Below are 19,194 nucleotides of genomic sequence, written 5' to 3' on the forward strand. Positions count from 1 at the left end.
GGTTCTGCTTGAAATCCTGACCCTGTACACATCACTCTAAACATGTCTCCTAGGTCTAGGACCTACACTCCCAAGACAATGCATTCCAGTTTTAATTCACCAAGCTGCACAGTTCTGGATACCCTAACACAAGCCATATTTTTCTCCTTCCACATCTCAGATACCAAGAATGGCTTTTCCTTTTTACACACACTCTCTCTCTGTGTATGTGTGTGTGTTGCATACATGTGTCTACCCAGGTGTGTAAGTGAGCATGTGGAGGACAAAGGTCAATGTCTGCTGTCTTCCTCTATTGATCTTAATCTTATTTTTTGAGACAGGGTTTCTCAGGGAAGCCAGAGCTCATTGATTTGGGCAACTAGGCTGGCTCCCTAATCAGTTCCAAGGATGCACTTATCTCTACCCATTCCTTGTTCCCCCACCATTACCCTTAAGTATTTGAGTCACAGACACAGGTCCACCTGGCTTTTTTTTCTTTTAGACCTAAGCATTGTGGAATATTTAACTATGCACTTCAACAGGGTAAAGGTGTGTTACATTTGTTTATGCTGCCTTTGTTAACAATGTAAAGATGTGTTACAATTTATTTCTGCTGCCTTTGTTAACAATAAAAATGTGTTACATTTGTTTGTGCTGCATTTGTTTAATTATATAAAGATGTGTTGCATTTGTTTCACCTCGCCTGCCTAAGGCACCTGATCAGTCTAAATGAGAGCTGAACAACCAATAGCTAGGCAGAGGAGGGATAGGCAGGGATGGTGGGCTTGAAACAGAATGAAAGACAGGGTGAGAACAAGGGGGAAAGAGGACACAGCCAGGGCCAGCCAGGCAGCTGCCAGCCAGACATGAGGAGCAGTGAAAGTAAGATATACAGAAGGAAAGAAAGGTAAAAAGCCCAGAGGCAAAAGGTAGATAAAGAGAAACAGGTCTATTTAAGTTAAAGGAGCTAGTCAGAAATGAGCCTAAGCTAGGCAGAACATTCAAAATAAGATTCTGTGTCATAATTTGGAAGCTGGTTGGTGGCCCAAAAGAAAAAGCCTGTTACACCTAACTGTGCTTTCTCTACATCTTTAACATGGTTACAGCTTTCTTCCACTGCCTGCTAGCATGAGCATCACCTATCACCAAATGACCCAGCATCCCTCAAGCACTTCCTTCCCTCTTTGCTTCCCTCTCTCAAGATGGTGATTGGCCTGATCTCAGCAGCTTGTGTCACTTGCAAAGGCTGTTGGTCCCATGGTGGGTAGGAGACTTAGAGTAGAGTAGTTCAGACAGACTAAAATAATCTCTCATGCTGTGCCTGGAAGGGCAGTTAAGTCGTCCCTCCTCCTGAAGCACAGGGCCTTCCAGTCCTCGATGTAGTCCTCTAGGAAACTTTTTTAAGACTGATCAAACTGAAGTTCAGAGAGGTTAGAGAACAGCTCAAAGTCGCATAGCCAGTGACAGGACAAGGATCAGAACTCTCAGTTTACAAAGCTCATATCCTTTCTAAGTCACACTGTCTAGCACAGGCCAACCATGGGTAAAATACTCCAGACAAACATTTGATCCTTAGCTCATTTCTATTGTTTGCTGTGAAAGTGTTCTCTAGCCATCCAATTGCTGTCCATCCCTCTGCCCTCCTACCTGTTCTTCCTCCATCTACACATGTATGCATACCATTCCATCTGTTGAACCGTGAGTCAGTCAGCCAAAAATCCATGCAACCAAAACCCACCTTCCTCCTGCTAGCAAACTGTCTATACACTCTATAGCACAGCTACTCAAATTCCCATCCAGCCCTTCTCCCATTTATCCATTTACGCTAAAACATACCTACCATAAGATGTAACTTGGTTGATTGTCTATTCACCAGTCAGTTATGTACCTATCCATTTATCCAGGCAAGCATTCTCCCATATTCAAATATTCATTCTTCCTTCCACCTGTCCATGTATTTGGCCATACACTGTCCTCCCATTAATTAAAAGACTATGCATCCACATATCTATTCACTCACATGTTCATCCATGGATTCATTGATGCAAACGCTCACCCTGCAAATGTGCATGCACACCCCACCTACCCATTCTTTATGTCTAATATATGAACATTCACCCATCAATCTATCCAAACTTCTCTTCACTCATTCATCCCTTTCCTTCAAGCAGCTTAAAAACAAATGCAGTATGATTTTCAGAAATAGAGGTTTAAGACAGAGAGAAACAAATGAGACTGGCTGGTGACATTGTTCCATGATACAGTTGACAATCCTGGCACAATCACAAAAGGTGAGCCACAAACACAGTTTGACTTCCTAGGTGCCAACCGAGAAAGAAACACTCTATTATAGGGCCACCATGTCCATGACACACCATGGAACCAGCTATTCAGTGGTAGTGAGATCTGAGCATCTAGAGGTCTCCAAACAGGGGGACACCCCTTCTCCTGATTGATGATAATCACCTCAACAGGTCTGACCTAATTTTAATCTATGTCTGTTGCCTCTGTCTAAAGATTAAATATTTTTACTCCTGGGATGACAAATAGTTTAAGTACCACACTACAGTTGTAACAAAATGATTGATTATTGGACGGCCATTGAAAGGATTTCTTATAACCTTCCTCTCATTGGCTGTCCTTGGGGAACACCAATAACAGATGCCAATGTCCCTTGGGCCCCTCCCACTCTTGGAGCATCTCCTGGGACTGACATGCTCTTGCAGGCTCCTGCATTGGCCTGCATGACTTCCAGTACCCAAAATGAAGGACATTGGCTCACAATGCAAACCACTGACTTCTTCTGTTTTGTCTTTCTTTCTTTCTTTCTACTTTTTTCTTTTCTTTTTTTTTTTTTGTTTTTTTTTGTTTGTTTGTTTGTTTTTTAAAGACAGGGTTTCCCTGTGTTGCTTTGGAACCTGTCCTAGAACTCTCTCTGTAGACCAGGCTGGCCTGAAACTCACAGAGATCTGTCTGCCTCTGCCTTCCGAGTGCTCAGATTAAAGGCTTGTGACACCATGCACTGATAGGAAGGTTCTCTTCTTTTTTTCTTTTTAGTTTTCCCAGACAGGGTTTCTCTGTGTATCCTTTATTGTCCTCAAACTCACTCTGTAGACCAGGCTGGCCTTGAACTCATGGAGATGTGCCTGCCTCTGCCTCCTGAGTACTGGGATTAAAGGTGTGAGTCACCATCTGGCTAGGATGGTTTTCCTCAAAGGACTGCTGTGGGTTGAAGATTCATCTATATTCTAATCTCCAGTGCCTAAGGCTGTGACCTGGTTTAAAATTAGCTTTTTGTTTGTTTGTTTTTGCATATGTTACCAGGTTTAAAGGGAGTCACACTGGGTTTGGATGGATCCTAATCCAATGGCTGATATCTTTCTAGGGTGTGTATGGTGTATGTGTGTGTACCTGCAGGTACATGTAAATGGCACACATGCACATATTATATTATGGAGGCTCCATCTCCCTAGTGCTTAGCTTATAGGCACATGCTGCTCCTATTGGTTCTTATGTGGGTGCTGGGGGTCAAACACATGTCCTCATGGGTGCCTCAACTGAGCTGTTCCCTAGCCTCTGTCTAGGATTTCCAGTAGGATACAGACACCCAAGGAATACAGGTATGTAAAAGAAAGCCAGCCTGGGATGGCAGAGTTAGAAGCTGAGTGACAAGGTCACTTGGAAGTGAATGCTGTTCCCATCTTAATTCTGAGAGGCTCCAGGCCCTCCTCTCCAGACCCTCAGACAGTGGCTGCATCGAGTCCACCCTCTCCTCTTCCAGTTACAGCCACATCTTCAGGGTGTGAGAAAAACAGGTCTCCTTGCTCCAAAAGGCCACTGAGAGAAAGACATCATGGGCATCATATCTCAGGGTACCTTGATTTGAGACTGAGGGACGATGACCGTGGTGTCAGGAGAGAAGATATGAACAGAGTGGGCAGGACAAAGGATCAGAACTTCCACTGAAGGAGTGAGGTTCATAAGCTCATGTTCATCTCTGTTCTTTCTTTAGCTTAGATTTTCCGTTTAATGAAAAACTTTTAATGATTAAAATTTTATTACATGTATCTCTTTACTTTTGTGTGATAATTTTTAATTACAATTGGTGTGTGTGTGCACTCACATACACATGTACACATGGAAGTCAGAGGACAACTTGAAGGAGTTTGTGATTTCCTTCGATTCCTGTGGGTCTCAGGAATCGAACTCAGGTCATCAGGCTTAACAGCAATCACATCTCTCCCTTTTAATGAAAACTTAATTCCCAGTAGAGGATAGTTTTCAACATCCAACAGAGCAGAGAAAACAACACAAGAACTCTGTATTATGGGTAAATTCAAAGGCCACATGGTCTCACTTTTCCTATATTAAAATATCAACACAAACACCATCCCACAGCCATGGTCTTGTGTCAGCAACTCTGGGGTAGACCCCAAAGACGATGATTTTTTTTCCCTCCATTTAATTCAAAATTGACTCTCACTGTCTTATAAAATATATTCTTATTCTGTGGTGTCTGGTTCTAGAAGATTCTTTTCCAACAAATCTGAGTGCCTTCTCATTCTAATACTGTTCCAGGATAATTTCTGTTTCTTTTTAAATCAAGGCTGATAGAAAACCTCAAAAGGAGGTCTTTGAAAGCAACCACACTTTCACTCTCAGAGACCATTAAAGACAAGGTCTCACTTCCCTGATTGGCATTTTTCTAGACATTCCTCCCAGATGGGAAGCCCCGGATGCTCTAACAAAGACCTGTCCCTGACTGGGCGCTAGTTTGTCCCTCCTTTGTCTGTGGCTTTAGGAAAACCATGCACTCTTTAGATAGACATCCATTCTGGGAGAGATGTATAGCTTAGGAAGTTGAGTCCTCATTGATGAATAAATCTTAATCCAGTTTGTTGGCTAATTATGCTCCCGGGAAGGTAGTTTCTGCCTGGCAGGAAGGATTAAGCCCCCTGTCTCCGGTGGTGCAGGGTTAAGCTCTGGGTCTGTAATGACTGAGTAATGAGACCAGCTCTCTGAGGACCTCTGGCATCCATCGATCAGGTTTCCCTTCTGCAGAGACAATGCCAGAAGTGGGCCCAGCAGTTAATTACAGGAGAGGTCAAAGGTCACGAAAAACCAACACCAATCTATATACTTTCTCATTCCTAACTGCATACAATGTCCACAGCTCAGCCAGAGGGAATGAAGGTCTCTCTACCCGACTCTGAGATCTGAGATAACCATGGGGTTACAGCTACTTTGTAACCTTTTCCAGTGCCCCATGCAGCTTCTGGCCATCATTAAGTATTCTTCTGGAGCTCTCAGTGCCTGGAGCACCTTCAGCAACCCAGGTTCCTAATCACCCTGGCTTGGGATTTGGTGTCTTGCCTCCTCTGAAGCTTACCCCTCTTCCTGGTCTGGGCCCCAGCTCCACTACCTAGAGACACCAACACTACTGTGACATTGGAAGCTGCCAGTCCATGGGGACTTGAGTCTTGTGCAGCTTGAGCCTCAAAAGCTGGCAGAAGGTATGCAATGAAGATTGGCTGAATGCTGAGAGGATGAACAAACAGCCTGGCTGCTGCTTCCACTGACTGGCCCTTGTGTGGGACAGTACTGGGCAGTATGTGGGCCCTGCACACAGGACAGCTCCAAGAGATGGGTGCCAACATCTTAACTTTAAGCTAAGGGAAATGAGGACTACCAAGGCAAGCAAAGTCAGCAACTGAGCCAGGCTGCCTGGCTTCAAATAAACATTTTTCAGTCACAAAAAGGCCACATACTATGTGATTCTATCCACAAAACTTCTGAACAGGCCATCCCAGAGACAGAATGTATACTAGGGGTATCCAGTGGTTACAGGAGCTGCAAATCTGGGGGTGGGGGTGGTGGCTAAGAAACATGGAGTTTCTAAACAGATTGTGGTGGTGACCAATTGTGGATTCACCAAAAGACATTGGCTTGGAGACTTCACATGGGTCAACTATGTGGTATGCAAGCTGTATCACAACAAAGTGGTTTTGAAAACAAAGAGAAAGGGCTGGTGAGATAGACAGCTCATGACTTCCCAGAACTGACACAAAACTGAAAGGAGAGAGAGCAGACTCCATTGTGTCTCAATCCTCCCCAACATACTGTGGCATGAGCCCCACACACATCACACAATCATGTGATAGTGATAATTTTTTAATCGAAGAAAGGCCAGTGTTATTGTTGCACTTATCCACTGAGTGAGCTGGCCTTTTGGCTTCTGCCTGGATGCAAGAGGACCATGAGGATGGCCAATTTGTGTGTACTGTGTTTTCTATTTTGTTTTCAAAGAAGTATTTTTAGATAGGTTCCTACTATGCAGCCCAGCTGGCCTCCACCTCCCAGGTACTGGCATTTCAGGTGTGCACCACTACATCTGGCTCAAGGGGGCTCAGTTTGAACTGGCCTCCATTCCACCTGCTCAGCCTGGGTTCATGGTGGGGTGTATGCTCCAAAGATCGGAGGGTGTCTCTACCAAACCACTAGGAAAAGGGTGGGCAAATTATAGCAATTCCCCCTCAATAATACCCTAAACACTTACTTGGAGGCTCTTCTCCAGATTCTGTCCTCAAGATCTCATGGAACATTTGTTGGTGGAAACTGAGCCCTAGAAGCGTCTGGGGTGGCAGTGAAAAAGTCCTGGGGCCATGCCAGCCCTGTGCACTCTCCTGCCTTTTACGAACTAGACCCTGGCAGCTATCAGTCCTTCTCTCCTTCCTTTGGCAAGATTGGGGTGGGGGGGTGCAGGCTGCAGACTTTGAAACTTAAGACTCTTTAGGGGCTCCAAACCCAGCCCCCAGATCATCAGAAGCACACAGGTGCTAGCAATGAAGTCCCATCTCAGAGTCAGAGAGCTGGGCTAGATTCTGTGGTTTGCACGGAGGTGTAACTGAGGGTCCACACAGGGTTGATGGCAGCTTAGACCCAGGACCCCCAGCTCAGCTTTCTGTCCTTGCTGCAGCCACTGCAGACAGGCAGCCAACTGTGGCTAAGCTTCCTATCTTTCTCCCCAGATCCCTACAGGATATAAACCACCCCCAGAGACCCCTCATGGCCCAGGTAGGGAAGACCATTTCTACTTCCCTACTCACAGGTTAAGTTTGCTGCAAAGACATAACCCCAAGCAGGCTACTGTTGGAGGTGTCCTTAATCTGGGTGAAGCCATCCAAGGGCAGTCCCATGTCTTAGCAGACCAGAGGTTTATGGCCATGGTGTCCACTGGGGGATTAGGGCACTTGCCTGCTTTCCTTCTGTGCCTTATGCTAGCCCTACACCCTGGACACAGTCTAGCCTGGCTTCATTGAGAAACTAACAGGACCCCACTGAGGTCCAGGTCTGTCAATAGGACTAGCAGTGGTGGGAAGGGACAGGTTGATGAACTCAGCAACATTTGTTACCTCCAGGATGGGGAGTTTCCTAAATGAGGAGCTTCTCACAGTGAGAGCCCAAGGAGCTTGGGACCCTCTGGCCCTCTCTGAATTTGGCAGTCAGTGTGCTAAGACCTGAAGGCTGGAGACCCTAGTCTCCATGGGTTCAGTCTCAGCTCTACACCCCTTCCCAAGGAAGTCAGGCCTGGGTCCTCTGAGAGAAGGGTGTATATTGGGGACACTGGAATGAGTATGGGGAAAGAACAAACCTGACAGCTGGTAGGATCCCAAGGCCAAAGCCTTAGGCCACCATTGCTGCTACAGTCTTACTCCTCCCGGGGCCGCAGCCTGGATCCATCTGGAAGACCCAGTCAGGACAACCTCTCAGACCCCCTGACCTTGCCCGTATACACAAGCCCCCAGCACTCTTTTCTCAAGGCCTTTGGGGAAGGCCAATATCCATTTCAGTAGCACTCAAAGGCCAACAGCCCACAGTTTATTTTCTTAGAAATAATGGTTTTTTCTGGTTAGCATTCCTCTGATGGAAACACAAATATAGCCACTGTAATAAGAAGCAGCAGAGGGGAGGGGGTGGCAAGAGGGCCTGGAGGCAGAGCTGAGAAGGGCTTCGGCCCCAGGGTGGGGGGCAAGGAGAGGGGGGAGGACACAATCATGATGGGACACAGGAGACCTGGGGGTGGGAAGCCAGGTGCAAAGGGAAGGGCCAAAACACAAAGGCGCTGAGGCTGTCTTCGAGCAGTGGTTTTCAACTTTCCTAATTTGGGGACCCTTTAATACAGTTCTTCATGTTGTGGTAACCCCACATCATAAAATTATGTTGCTGCTACTTCATAACTGTAATAACTTCATGAATAGTAATGTGAATATCTGATATGTGACCTATCTGATATGTGCCCTCCCCATAGGCTGAGAACTGCTGCCCTAGATGGAGGCAGGCTCCCTCTCACAACTTCTACTCAAGTGCTCGCTCCTAGGCAGGTGTGGCTGCTCCCATTGTCAAGGGAGGCAGACTGAGGAAGTCAGTGCTCTGGATGACCCGTTACTTGTAGACCTTCAGGCATCAGTGAACCCCTCTGAGCTTTCTTCTGGCCCCAGAGCTGGAGGCAATGTCAGAGATCTAGTATGGCTTGGATACCTCCTCAAGAACACTCTCCATCTCCTCACCTTTCACCCCCACTTGCTTCCCTATCCCAGGCAGAGGTAGTCACTTTCCTTCCTCCACCCCCTCTGAGTCCTGCCTGTATCAATTGCTTTCTAACTCATTTTGTCTTTTCCAGCTTGCTGCTAATCAGTGGGGTCATGACCAGGAAACATACCTGGGCCCAGCACAAAGCCTGACAGCCAGAAGACCCTTAGCTAACACTTTGGACACCCCCAGGCCAGATCCCACGTTTTAAATGAACTTGTCTCCAATACAAATCCGAGTGCACAAGGTTTTCATTGGCCCCGCTCAGATGGTCATGGGCCCCAACAACGTTCCAAGTGACTTTCCAAGTCTCAAGCAACCCTGCCTGTGTTAGTTATTTTTTTATTTTTCTCCTTTTTAAGATTTATTTTGTGTGCTTGAGAGTTTTGCTTGCATGTGTGTATGTGCACCACGTGTGTGATCGTTGCCTATAGATGTCAGAAGAGGGTGGATCCCCTGGAACTGGAATTACAGAAGATCAAGGGCTGCCATTTGGGTGCTGGCAATTGAACCTGGGTTCTTAATGGATCTCTCTTTCCCACCCCTGCCCTACTCCTGCTGGTTAGTTTGAACTGTTGCCTTGCCACAACTTAGAAGAGAGTCTCAATAAGGAATTGTCCAGATAAAAGTGGCCTGTGCACCATGTCTGTGAAGACTTGTTCCAAATGATAACTGATGTGAGAAGGCCCAGTGCACTGTGGGGAGCACCATTCCCTGGTTTGGGCCCCTGAATTGTATAAGAGTAGAGAGGGTTGACTCATCACTAAGCAAGCAGGCAGAGGGGTGCATTTGTCTCTCTGTTCTTGAGTGTGAATGTGATATGACCAGCCAAATTTCTGCTTTGACTTCCCCACAATGATGGACTATACCCTGGAACTATACGCTAAAATATGCCATTTCTTCCCTAGGTTGCTTTTCATTGGAGTATTTTGTCACAGAAACAGAAATGAAATGAGAACACCACTTAATTGCTACCTGGGAATAAGTAAGTGGGAGCCTGAGGTCTCATCCAGAATCCTCCTGCCTGGCTGGCCTGCAGGATCTCTGAGCTTTCATCTTGGGCAGTACACACATTAGCACACATAATTGCATGTTTTCAGACTTAGCAGGGGAAGAATTCTCTTTTGCTTGACCCCCCCTCCCCGCCAAGCCTTTCCTGGCCTTCCCTGCCCCAAGCCAAAAAAAAAAAAAAAAAAAAAAAAAAAAGTCTACCTAGAGTTTCAATAAAGTGTGCTATAATCACAATGGAAATGACTTAATAAGACTTTGGCCATTATTCTCTACAAAGGCCAATTGGTTTTAGATTTTTTTTCCCTTAACGATAAACTAAATGAATCACTGGGTGTGTTATTAAGAGTTTGGTTAAAACCCTTTAATGACATGCTCTGTAATCTACCTAGCTGTAGTGATTGACAAGTATACCCCAGGGATATAAAATCCAGGAAGTGATTATTTACATTCATTACATACATGCTAATTTTGCCATCTCTGATGGTTGTCATTTTTTTTTCTTTTCACACACACACACCAAAAGGAAAATAGTAATATATTTAATATACTGTGGCCAAAACAAAATCTCATTTCCCCTAAGAGCTTTAATTACAGAATTTTGAAAAGGGCCTGCGTTGAAACTTGTGAGAGGAATAAACCACTTGAATGGATGGTCTAAAAGTTAAGCACACATAGAAGGACGATGTGCACCACAGGTTCAGACTAAACAGCCATTAGCGGGGGTGGGGGTTCTCAGTTATTTAAACAAGCCATTTGAGGGTGGTTTGCTCCTTGTTTGAGGCCTGGTCCTGATTATAAACGAGAGCTTTTAATTAAGATTAGTAAGACCCAATTCAAGCTATAATTTGGTCCTTTTCCTTTGCAAATGTCTATGAAAACAAGGCAGTTAAGGTTAAATGAGTTGAAGCATTTAAAGGGGATGAGTTACCCCCTCCTGGCCCCAGTCTGCCATTCTGGCAGAATGAACTCAAACAGGCCTGGTTAATTCAGAACAGGGGGCTTGCTGGTGCAGGGCTGGCCCCATGGCCTTCAAAAGGCCTGTGTCCAGCCAAAGGGCCTCATGAGATGCAGATGCACCAGCTTAGATAAGGGAGGAGGGACTGAGAGACAGAAGGTGCAAAAGTACCAGGGTAGAAATGAGCTGGAGTTAGAAGGAGGAAGAGGAAGAGGAAGAAGAAGAGGAAGAAGAAGAAGAAGAAGAAGAAGAAGAAGAAGAAGAAGAAGAAGAAGAAGAAGAAGAAGAAGAAGAAAAAGAGGCAGCTGGGTGAGATAAGGAATGAAGGAGTTTAAAAAGAAAAAGGCAATAGCTCAAAGTGTTTGGGCAGAGACCTGGGATGAGCCCAAGGGGTTGGGCCTCCTATCTATCACATGGATGATAGTGGGTCACAGTCATAAACCTGTCTCCAGGGATCAGCTGTGGAGAAAAGGGTACCCTATGACCTCCTCCAACAATGCACGGCTAGGGAACCCTCTCCCCACAGTCTTCAGACAAACTGATGGCTGGACCCCCCTGCTGCTGCCTTTCAGCTGATTAACCTATCTGAAGACTGACCTCTCTGGACAAGTTTCCCCAGATGAACTCTATCACTGGCCCACACCAGTCAGAGGTCTCAGTTTCCTCACCTGCAAGTTGTCAGAGCATGTGAGGCTCAGGGAGGCCTTCCCTGGGCTGCTAACTGCTCCTAACAGCTTTGAGCCAGCCTCAGAGGACTGGTGTGTGACATCACAACCTAGGAAGACAGGCTCTGAGGAAGGATGACAACGGCCAGAACTCACCTGTTTGGGAACCAGGGAAAGCTTCTGGAAGGAGGTGGCCCTGGGGACACCCTTCATTCCATAGCTAGGTTCCCAGGATGGGAGTCTAACAGGTGACAGCCACAACCCTTGAAGCAGGTCCAGGAGGAACACAGGAACATACAATGTGGTATAGCAGAGCTTAAAATGGGGTCATGAGTGGGTCTGGAAAGGGCAACCCTATGATGCATTTTCTAACTTTCTACACCCACAAGTTGACTTCTACCAGGACAAAAGTCACAGAGAAAACTCCTCTGCCTCATCAGAACCTTTTCAGTGGCCCAAGGCAGCCCTATTTGTCCTCAACAAGCCCCTTACCTCAGAGTCACCTTGTCAGCCTACAGCAAACCCTTTGCCACCATTAAAACATCAGCAGGATGAGATAATAACTAAACAAAATTGGACACTGCCTTAACATCTTCATCCCATCAGCATTGTCACCATCACTATCATAATCACTATCACCATCATCAGCATCACAATCACTGATTACTATCAATATCATCAACATTATCCCATCCCATCACCATTACCACCATTATCAATATCACAATCACTAACATCAATATCAACATAACCCTCACCTTTACCATCACCACCACTCTCACCAATGTCATCACCATCATCTTCATCTAAATCACTATCCCCATAATCCATCATTATCAATATCACCATCATCAGTATTACTTTGAGCAACAGTGGCATCCTTGGCAGAGGGTGTGGTTCAGTAGTACAGCATTTGTCATGTGGCTTGCATAGGACCCTGGGTTTGGTTCTCAGCATTGCAAAAGAAAAGGACAAAAATGAAAAAGATCACCTCATCATCATCTGCTAGCTCTGCCACCATTACCACAACAACAGCAGCTAATGCTTGTGTATTACATTCTATGTGCCAGGCTACGCTTTCATGCTGTAAATACATTAACACACTTAGCCCTCGCCTTCTACAGAGTAGCTGCTAGAATGATGCTTGCTACACACAGAGAGGTTGAGTGGTTGCCCAGATACACAGGCAAGATGTGAATCCCAGCAATCTGGCTCAACGTCTTTTCTGTAAGGACTCTGCTCAGCTGAATTAGGACCATTCAGAACATGACAGACAGCACTGACCACAGAAGACACACAGCAATGGGCGCACCACATCTGGGCTCTCATCCCAATCCCTGCAAGTTCCTTCTCTCTCAGATGGTCCCTGGACCATCTAGACCAGGAGATTAGCATCTGGGTGGTCTCTGAACTCCCTCAGGCTACCCTGAATATGGCCTGTCAGTCCCTCCAGATGTGTGTGCAGTCTTCTGGGGGTAGCCATCTTAGGATATCTGATGGTCCCTGTGTTAACATTCCAGCAGGCTGGGCTGATGCCTGTGACTCTCCAGGAATAAGATACCTAGGGCAAGTAGGATGGGTCCTCCCAGACCCTCAGAACCCAGGCCAACCAGCATGCAGTGTGATTTAAGATTGTCACTGTTAAACAACTTCAGCCCATGGGGCACCGCCAACTGAAGGGCAGGGACACATGGAGCCATGAGCTTCACCTCCAAGGTGTGTGCTGTTGAGGGGGACTTTGAAAGCTCTTTACCATTCACAACCCCCTGGAGCTTGCAGCTACTCTGAAAGCACACTCAATCTGCACATGGAATACTGGGAGCTACAGACCACGGCAGGAGGGCTTCACACACTGCACTGTGTCCAGCCTAGTCTTCAGGGTGAGTGTGGGGGACAGTCTGGATTTGAAGAACCAAAGGAGACACTGATGCTTGCTGAGGGCAAACCATTACCCTGTCTGTATTCATGTCAAAGGTGAGCTGATATGCAGCCAAGGCTCTTTGCAGAGACCAGGTTATTCTCTGCTTTCTTCTCACAGAAAGGCTCCTCCTAGAAACTCCCATGCTTCCCATTTCCCACTCATCGGGGTCTCACAAATTGCTCATATGAACTCCAGTCATGGTTGGGAGTGGACTCAAACTAAACATATCTCACAGGTCTGGACTAGTCCCAGGAGTTGGGAGCTGGTTGGGCAGACTTTGTTAAGTGAGGTGCTCCTGAGTTTCTGGGGGCACAACCAGAAGCATATGACTTGAGAGGGATGGCCCTTGATACCCAGTCACATATTAAACAAGGTTGGGGAGCAAGACATGAAATTAGAACCCAGAATCAGAAAAGCAACAATGGAAGGCAGCCAAGGGCCTCTGGGAGTACACTGGATGCTTAGTGCCGATGGGTGCATGTGTATTCCTGCATGGCACTGGAACTTCTTTCTGGGGCAGACATGGGCAAAAGGTCCACAGAGCCATGTGGCCAAGCTGGTTGGGAACATGAGTCTGGCTCTTGGGTTGGGACATAGCTCAGTTGTGGAGTGATTACCTAGCTACAAGGAGCCCTTAGTTTGCTCCCTAACACTCTATCAGCCATCTGTGGCAATACACATGTGTAATCATCTGTCATCACAGAGAGAGGCAGGAGGATCAGGAGGAGTTCAGGGTCTCACCCTGGGACTCCATCAGTATGGGGGAGTTTAAGCTGAGCTCTGAAAGGCCTCAGAGGGAACAGAAGATGATGAGAGCCTAAGAGCAGAGGACAAGCAGGAGCTGGGCTTCAAGAACAGGTCAGCTTGCTTGGTGGCTTCAGCTAGCAGAAGGGTTGTGCCAATCATACCCTCCCTTGCTGGAAACACTGGGTCTCAAGGTCAAAGAGAGGGTCAGAAATTATACACATGCCCTCACTGTGCCACCTGGACCACTGAGTTACATACCCTTCAGATTGTGCCAGCAGTCAGGCCAAACCATCCCACCAAACCTTTTGCATATGACCTGCTCTCTCTATCTGCTGCTGGTCACTTCCCAGAAGCTTCCCCCACTGCAGCTCCTGGGAACCCAAACAAGCCCACACTAAGCAGGACCCATGGAGATGCCATCTGTTCAGTCCTCGGGCTGTAGAAGCTGAGTAAAAGCAATGGGTCAGTAATGTCAGCATTCCTGGAGGGTGCTAGGCAGCTGTAAGGCCCCAGCCGTGTGGAGCCTGGTCATATAGGGCAGATTGTCACACAATACTTTCCCATTGCAGTCCCACACTGAAAACTGAGCTGCTGTTAGGGTCAAAACAAAGGACCCGAACTCTGGGTTTTAATCCTGTCTGAAAAACTTTGGAAACTCAGCTATCAATCCCTGCCTTGGTTGATCTTCCTCTGTACACTGAGGGTAGATGGGAAGGCCTAGGTCAGGTGCACATGGATCTGGGAGAACAGCTTTATACACCAATAGCCAAGATCTGCTCAACTCGAATGGGGTCAAAATGACCATGAAATCTTTATGGGACAATATCCTACCTGGCTCAGACCCCTGGCTCCCAGTAACACAGAGGCTTCACTTTTCTCTGTGGGGGAAGCAGTTTCTTTTCTTTCATCTTTTTGAGATCTAATGATCTAGTCTAGTCTAATCTCAAACCCACTGTGTGGCCCAAGATGGCCTCAGCCTATAGATTCACTTGCCTTGAACTCTTTCTAGTCTATTTTACTTTTTTCCCCCTTGAGACAGGGTTTCTCTGTATAGCCCTGGCTGACCTGGAACTTGGTTTTGAGGACCTGGCTTGCCTCTCAGATTTCTGGGATTAAAGGTGTGAGCCACTGCACCTGGCTTGCCTTGGACTCTTGAGTTCTGGGATTTCAGGCATGCACCACCATGTCTGCCCTGGGGAGTGGGTTTCTACTTCTGAACCATCAACCCATAACCTCAGGTGAAGTGAGGAGAGGCTGGAAAGATGGATGAATGGCTTGAACCACAGGCTCTGTCTAAGATCTGGGGCTAGAAAGAAGAGAGTCATCTGGGTCTGTCTCACAGCCCAGCCCACTCATGGGCAGGTCCCTCTGTAGAAACTACAGGCTACATGGGGTGACCTGGAGTCTGAAGTTAGGGATTCAGGAGAATAGTCATCCAGGGCTTTTACTGGCTCCCAATGTATTCAGAACTAGACACACAAATAGTCAATTGGCTTTGATTTCTTCCAGAAATGAAAGGGCTAACACTTAGGTGAAAGCCAGGCACTTCACATTCCCATTATTTTTGTCCTCCAGGAAAATAGCTGTGTCCCCTAGAAGCCTGAAGGCCTCTGAACAGCACAAGACTGACAGAGCCCAAGCTGTCTATGTCCACAGTGCTGGGATGTAGGAACAACATGCTAGCATACCATAGGGCAAGCCTCAGCCACCTCCCTCTGCCCCTGGCTTGGTGGGGAGGGCTGAGGGGGACTCACCTTCACACTGCCTCCCTTCCCCCTTGTAGCCTGGCTTGCAGAGACATTTGTAAGACTTGGGTGTGTTCTGGCAGATGGCATCTATGTGACAGTCATCTGTGCCCTCTGAGCACTCATCCACGTCCACGGCTCCTGTGGGGGAGGGGAAACTGCAGGTGAAGTGTGCTAGGAAGATATTTGAGGCCCTGCCTGAAGTTCATGCCTCCATTCTATCCTTGACCACTGGACTAACTGACATTAAGAGTCACATAGCGATTTGGTGTGACAAGGGGCAATTGGTAGCACCCTTAATGCAGTTTCCCTGTGCCAGGTACATATCACAACACATCTGGTCTTTATTTCCTTAACAGTGTCATTAGGTATGGCCATTATCCTCATTCAAGGTGTGGAGAACATGAAGGCTAGGGACACCAGAGAGAAAAACCTCTCTGTGGAACTTGGTTTCCTCACAGGCATCATTCCAACCCTCCATATTCCTCATTCTAAACAGTCCTCAGAAGAACTTAAATGCAGTCTCTCTGGGTTGCAAAAGAGGAAACTAAGGCAGAATGATGTGCAAATATTGAGCAGAGGCCATCCTTGGAGGGTGCAGGTAGTCTGGATGTGAGATCCTATCATGCCCCCAAGGCAGTGGAACTGTGGGAAGGACCATCTCCTAGGGCCCAAACCAGGGTAGAGTTCTTTCTCCCGGCTAACCCAGGCTCCTGCCTCTGAAAGGCAATTCTCATAGCCTAGCTTCGAGACCCCAGCACTATCCATGCTCAAAGGGCTCCAGTACACCCCTTCTCCTGTCCCCAGCATATAAATACAGGAAGCTATAGTCATGGTTGTGTATGATGAAAAAGGCTTCTTACACACACCTGATCTCTCTCCCTGTCCCCTCACTCGGTTGCTCACTCTGAGTTTACTCAGGGAACAAAACTTTAGGTTTAGACCGGGGATCTGAGGCCAGTTATACCTGCTACTGGACTAGACCCCACTACAGAACAAGCTTGTGTGAGCATCACTCTCCTTCCAGCTGGCTGTGACTACCACACAGATGGACAGGCAGAAGGACTCAGGTGAGCAGACAAAGGACTTTCAGCAGCTGCCCTGAGGACATCCCCCCCCAGGCTCCAAATGTCCCCATCTCTTTATCCATGTGGCCTCACACTAGACTTCATGGTGCCCAAGAATGTCCACTTTGAATTCACCCCTGGCTGGACATTGGGCTCTAGCTCTGTGCCCCACCCTCACCCAGACTCCTCTTCCTCACTCCAGACTCCAAGGTTCCAGCTCACCAGAGGGAAGAGACATTGACTAGAAACACAGCAGACTCCTCCCTGAATACATTTACACATGCAAAACACAGGCATGCACATGTACACATAGGTAGCATCCCTCCCAAGGCCAGCCATTTCTAGCTCAAGTGTACAGTCTACCTCTACAGATACCCAAAGGCAGTAGGCAAGAGCCCAGAGGCAGGCAACTTAGTAAACCAGAGAATGCTTTCCAGGGCCAGTAGAGAGTTTGTGGGGGAGGGGCTTTCTGGAGAGCTGGCCACAGAGGGACCAGTGCTTCAAGAGCAGGACACTAGAGAGGACCAGACCACATGGGGCACCCCTAAGAGACATCTTCTATTTCTCATGGGCCAGGGCATGAGAGTGAGGGACAGGAACTTCCCTGGGGGGTTGAAATCCCGTCTATCTCCCACCTAAGTAGGTGAGATGGAAACACAGAAGTTTGGAAGGGGTGGGTGGGGCCATCTGTCTTTCAAATTATAAACTTGGCCTGGGAGCAGGAGAGCTTGGCTGAGGCAGGATGTAGATTCCTGCACAGCTCTCAAACACAGGCTGCTCACTTCAGCCCTGGTTTTCTTACTCTGAGGTCAGCTCCTGGAATTCTACAGTTATCAGGCTTCCACAGAGGGGAGAGGGAGGCAGAGGCAGATAGACACCCGAAGGGGCAGAGAGGAAGGGAAAGGCACACAGGACAGTCCTACAAAGGTGAAGGGGCCCAAACCACAGGGTAAAAATGCCCACAGACATATCTAGTAGCTCCCAAAGGTCCAGATTCTGGAATGGGGCATGGAAGAAAACTCAGTGCCAACAGTCAAGTAGCATAAACTCCCTGGCACTGTATCTGCTGTGGGACTTGCACAAACAGACCCACCCCCTCCAAAAACAGACTTGGGGAGACTCAGCTGGAGTGGGGGCAAGGCAGGACCCTCCACACCCTCTCCAAGGAGAACAAGGAGGAGTGCACTGGAGGTGTGAGAAGAGAGCCTGTGTATACAGCTTTGCCCGAAGTCCCTTCCAGGAAACTCAGCTCAGGGAGGGACACCCCCACCTAGCAGCTCCTTCTGCCTGACCTGCTGGCTTCCTCCTGTGTCCCCTCTCTGATATCCTCGACACGAAGTCCTGGTTTGTTCTGCGATTCGTGTTCTCTATCCACCTCCTTCCTACGTCTGTCCATCTCTTTTCCCCCTCCGGTCTGACAGTCCATCTGTCTATCTCTTCCCAGACATCTCCATCCTTCTTCTCTCCCTCGGCCCCCTCCCTCGGCGCCGCCCCTCCGAGTCCTCCCGGTTCTGGTGTCCATCTGTCTCCTCCTCTCCGTCCTTTGATCTGCCTTTTTCCTTCCCGCTGTCCACTGCCTCCTCGCTCCCCTCCCTTACCTCCTCTCCCCTCTTCCCTCCCGCCGCTGTCTTTCTCAGGGCTTCTTCCTGGGCCCTTTTGTCTGTTCCCTCTACGCCTCATCTCCTGTCCGTCTGTCCCTTCATCCGCCCATCTCCCCTCCAGTCTCAGAGCGTCCTTTCTGGACACCTCCGGGTACCTCCTATGCGGCAGCTGCTAAGTCCTCGGCCCTGGGGGAGTGCCACTTTCAACTCGGGGGTCCCCACCCGTCTCTGTACGCATGCCGGGCCCCGCAGGCAGCCGTCGTGCTTCCTTTCTTTCTCCAGCCTCCCGCTTCCCCTCCTGGGGCCTCAGCCCACCCCGCCCCCGCCGGCCCCGGGATCTCCCAGAAGTTACTTTGCAAGGAGGCAGAACGCGGCACGGGGCCGCCTCCGACGGCGCGAGGTGGCAGCCCCTAGGTCCCCGCGCGCCGCAGACCCCTGAGTCCTAGCGCTTACCTGGGAGCCCGCTGCCCCCCACCATCTGCCCGTGCGCTCCCAGGGCGAGCAGCACGCACAAGTGCCAACGCACAGCCGCCGCGCCCATGCTCGCTGCGGGCCGCGCCGGGTGCGGGCGTGCGGGGCACGGGACGCACGGAGCGGCCGCTCAGCGAGCGCTCCCGTCTGCAGCAAGCTCGGCTACCGCTCGGGCTCCGGAGCCACCCAGCCAGCGCGCAGGACGAGCTGACAGCCGCGCGCTCATTGGCCTGCAGCCGCAAGGGGCGGAGCTCCGCGGGAGGGCGTCCAGTGGGCGTCGGGTGGCGTGGCTTGAGGGAGTCTGGGCCCGCCCCATCTCCCGGGGCGGGCAGCAGGTGGGGGGTGGGAGCCGGGCGATCTGGGGTCGCGGTGCAGGATGTCACCCGGGCAGGCACTGGTCCCCAGGCTGCCCTTCGCCGGCTCCGTTCTGTGTCCTGGGTCCC

General features: G+C 48.7%; 1 protein-coding gene across 1 annotated transcript in view; it reads right to left on the reverse strand.

Moving 5' to 3' along the window:
- The window catches only part of Scube1 (signal peptide, CUB domain and EGF like domain containing 1), a 120,254-nt gene extending 101,322 nt beyond the window's left edge, over positions 1-18,932 (reverse strand). Inside the window, exons 1-2 of the mRNA XM_051189516.1 lie at positions 18,734-18,932; positions 15,622-15,753 (exon numbers count right to left, since the gene is read on the reverse strand). Coding sequence (XP_051045473.1) covers positions 15,622-15,753; positions 18,734-18,821 — 220 coding nt within the window. The 5' untranslated portion in view covers positions 18,822-18,932. The remainder of the gene's footprint in view (positions 1-15,621; positions 15,754-18,733) is intronic.
- Between the last annotated feature and the right edge of the window lie 262 nt (positions 18,933-19,194).

The sequence above is a fragment of the Phodopus roborovskii genome, unplaced genomic scaffold (assembly GCF_943737965.1).
Source record: "Phodopus roborovskii unplaced genomic scaffold, PHOROB, whole genome shotgun sequence".
In the NCBI taxonomy this organism is placed as follows: Eukaryota; Metazoa; Chordata; class Mammalia; order Rodentia; family Cricetidae; genus Phodopus; species Phodopus roborovskii.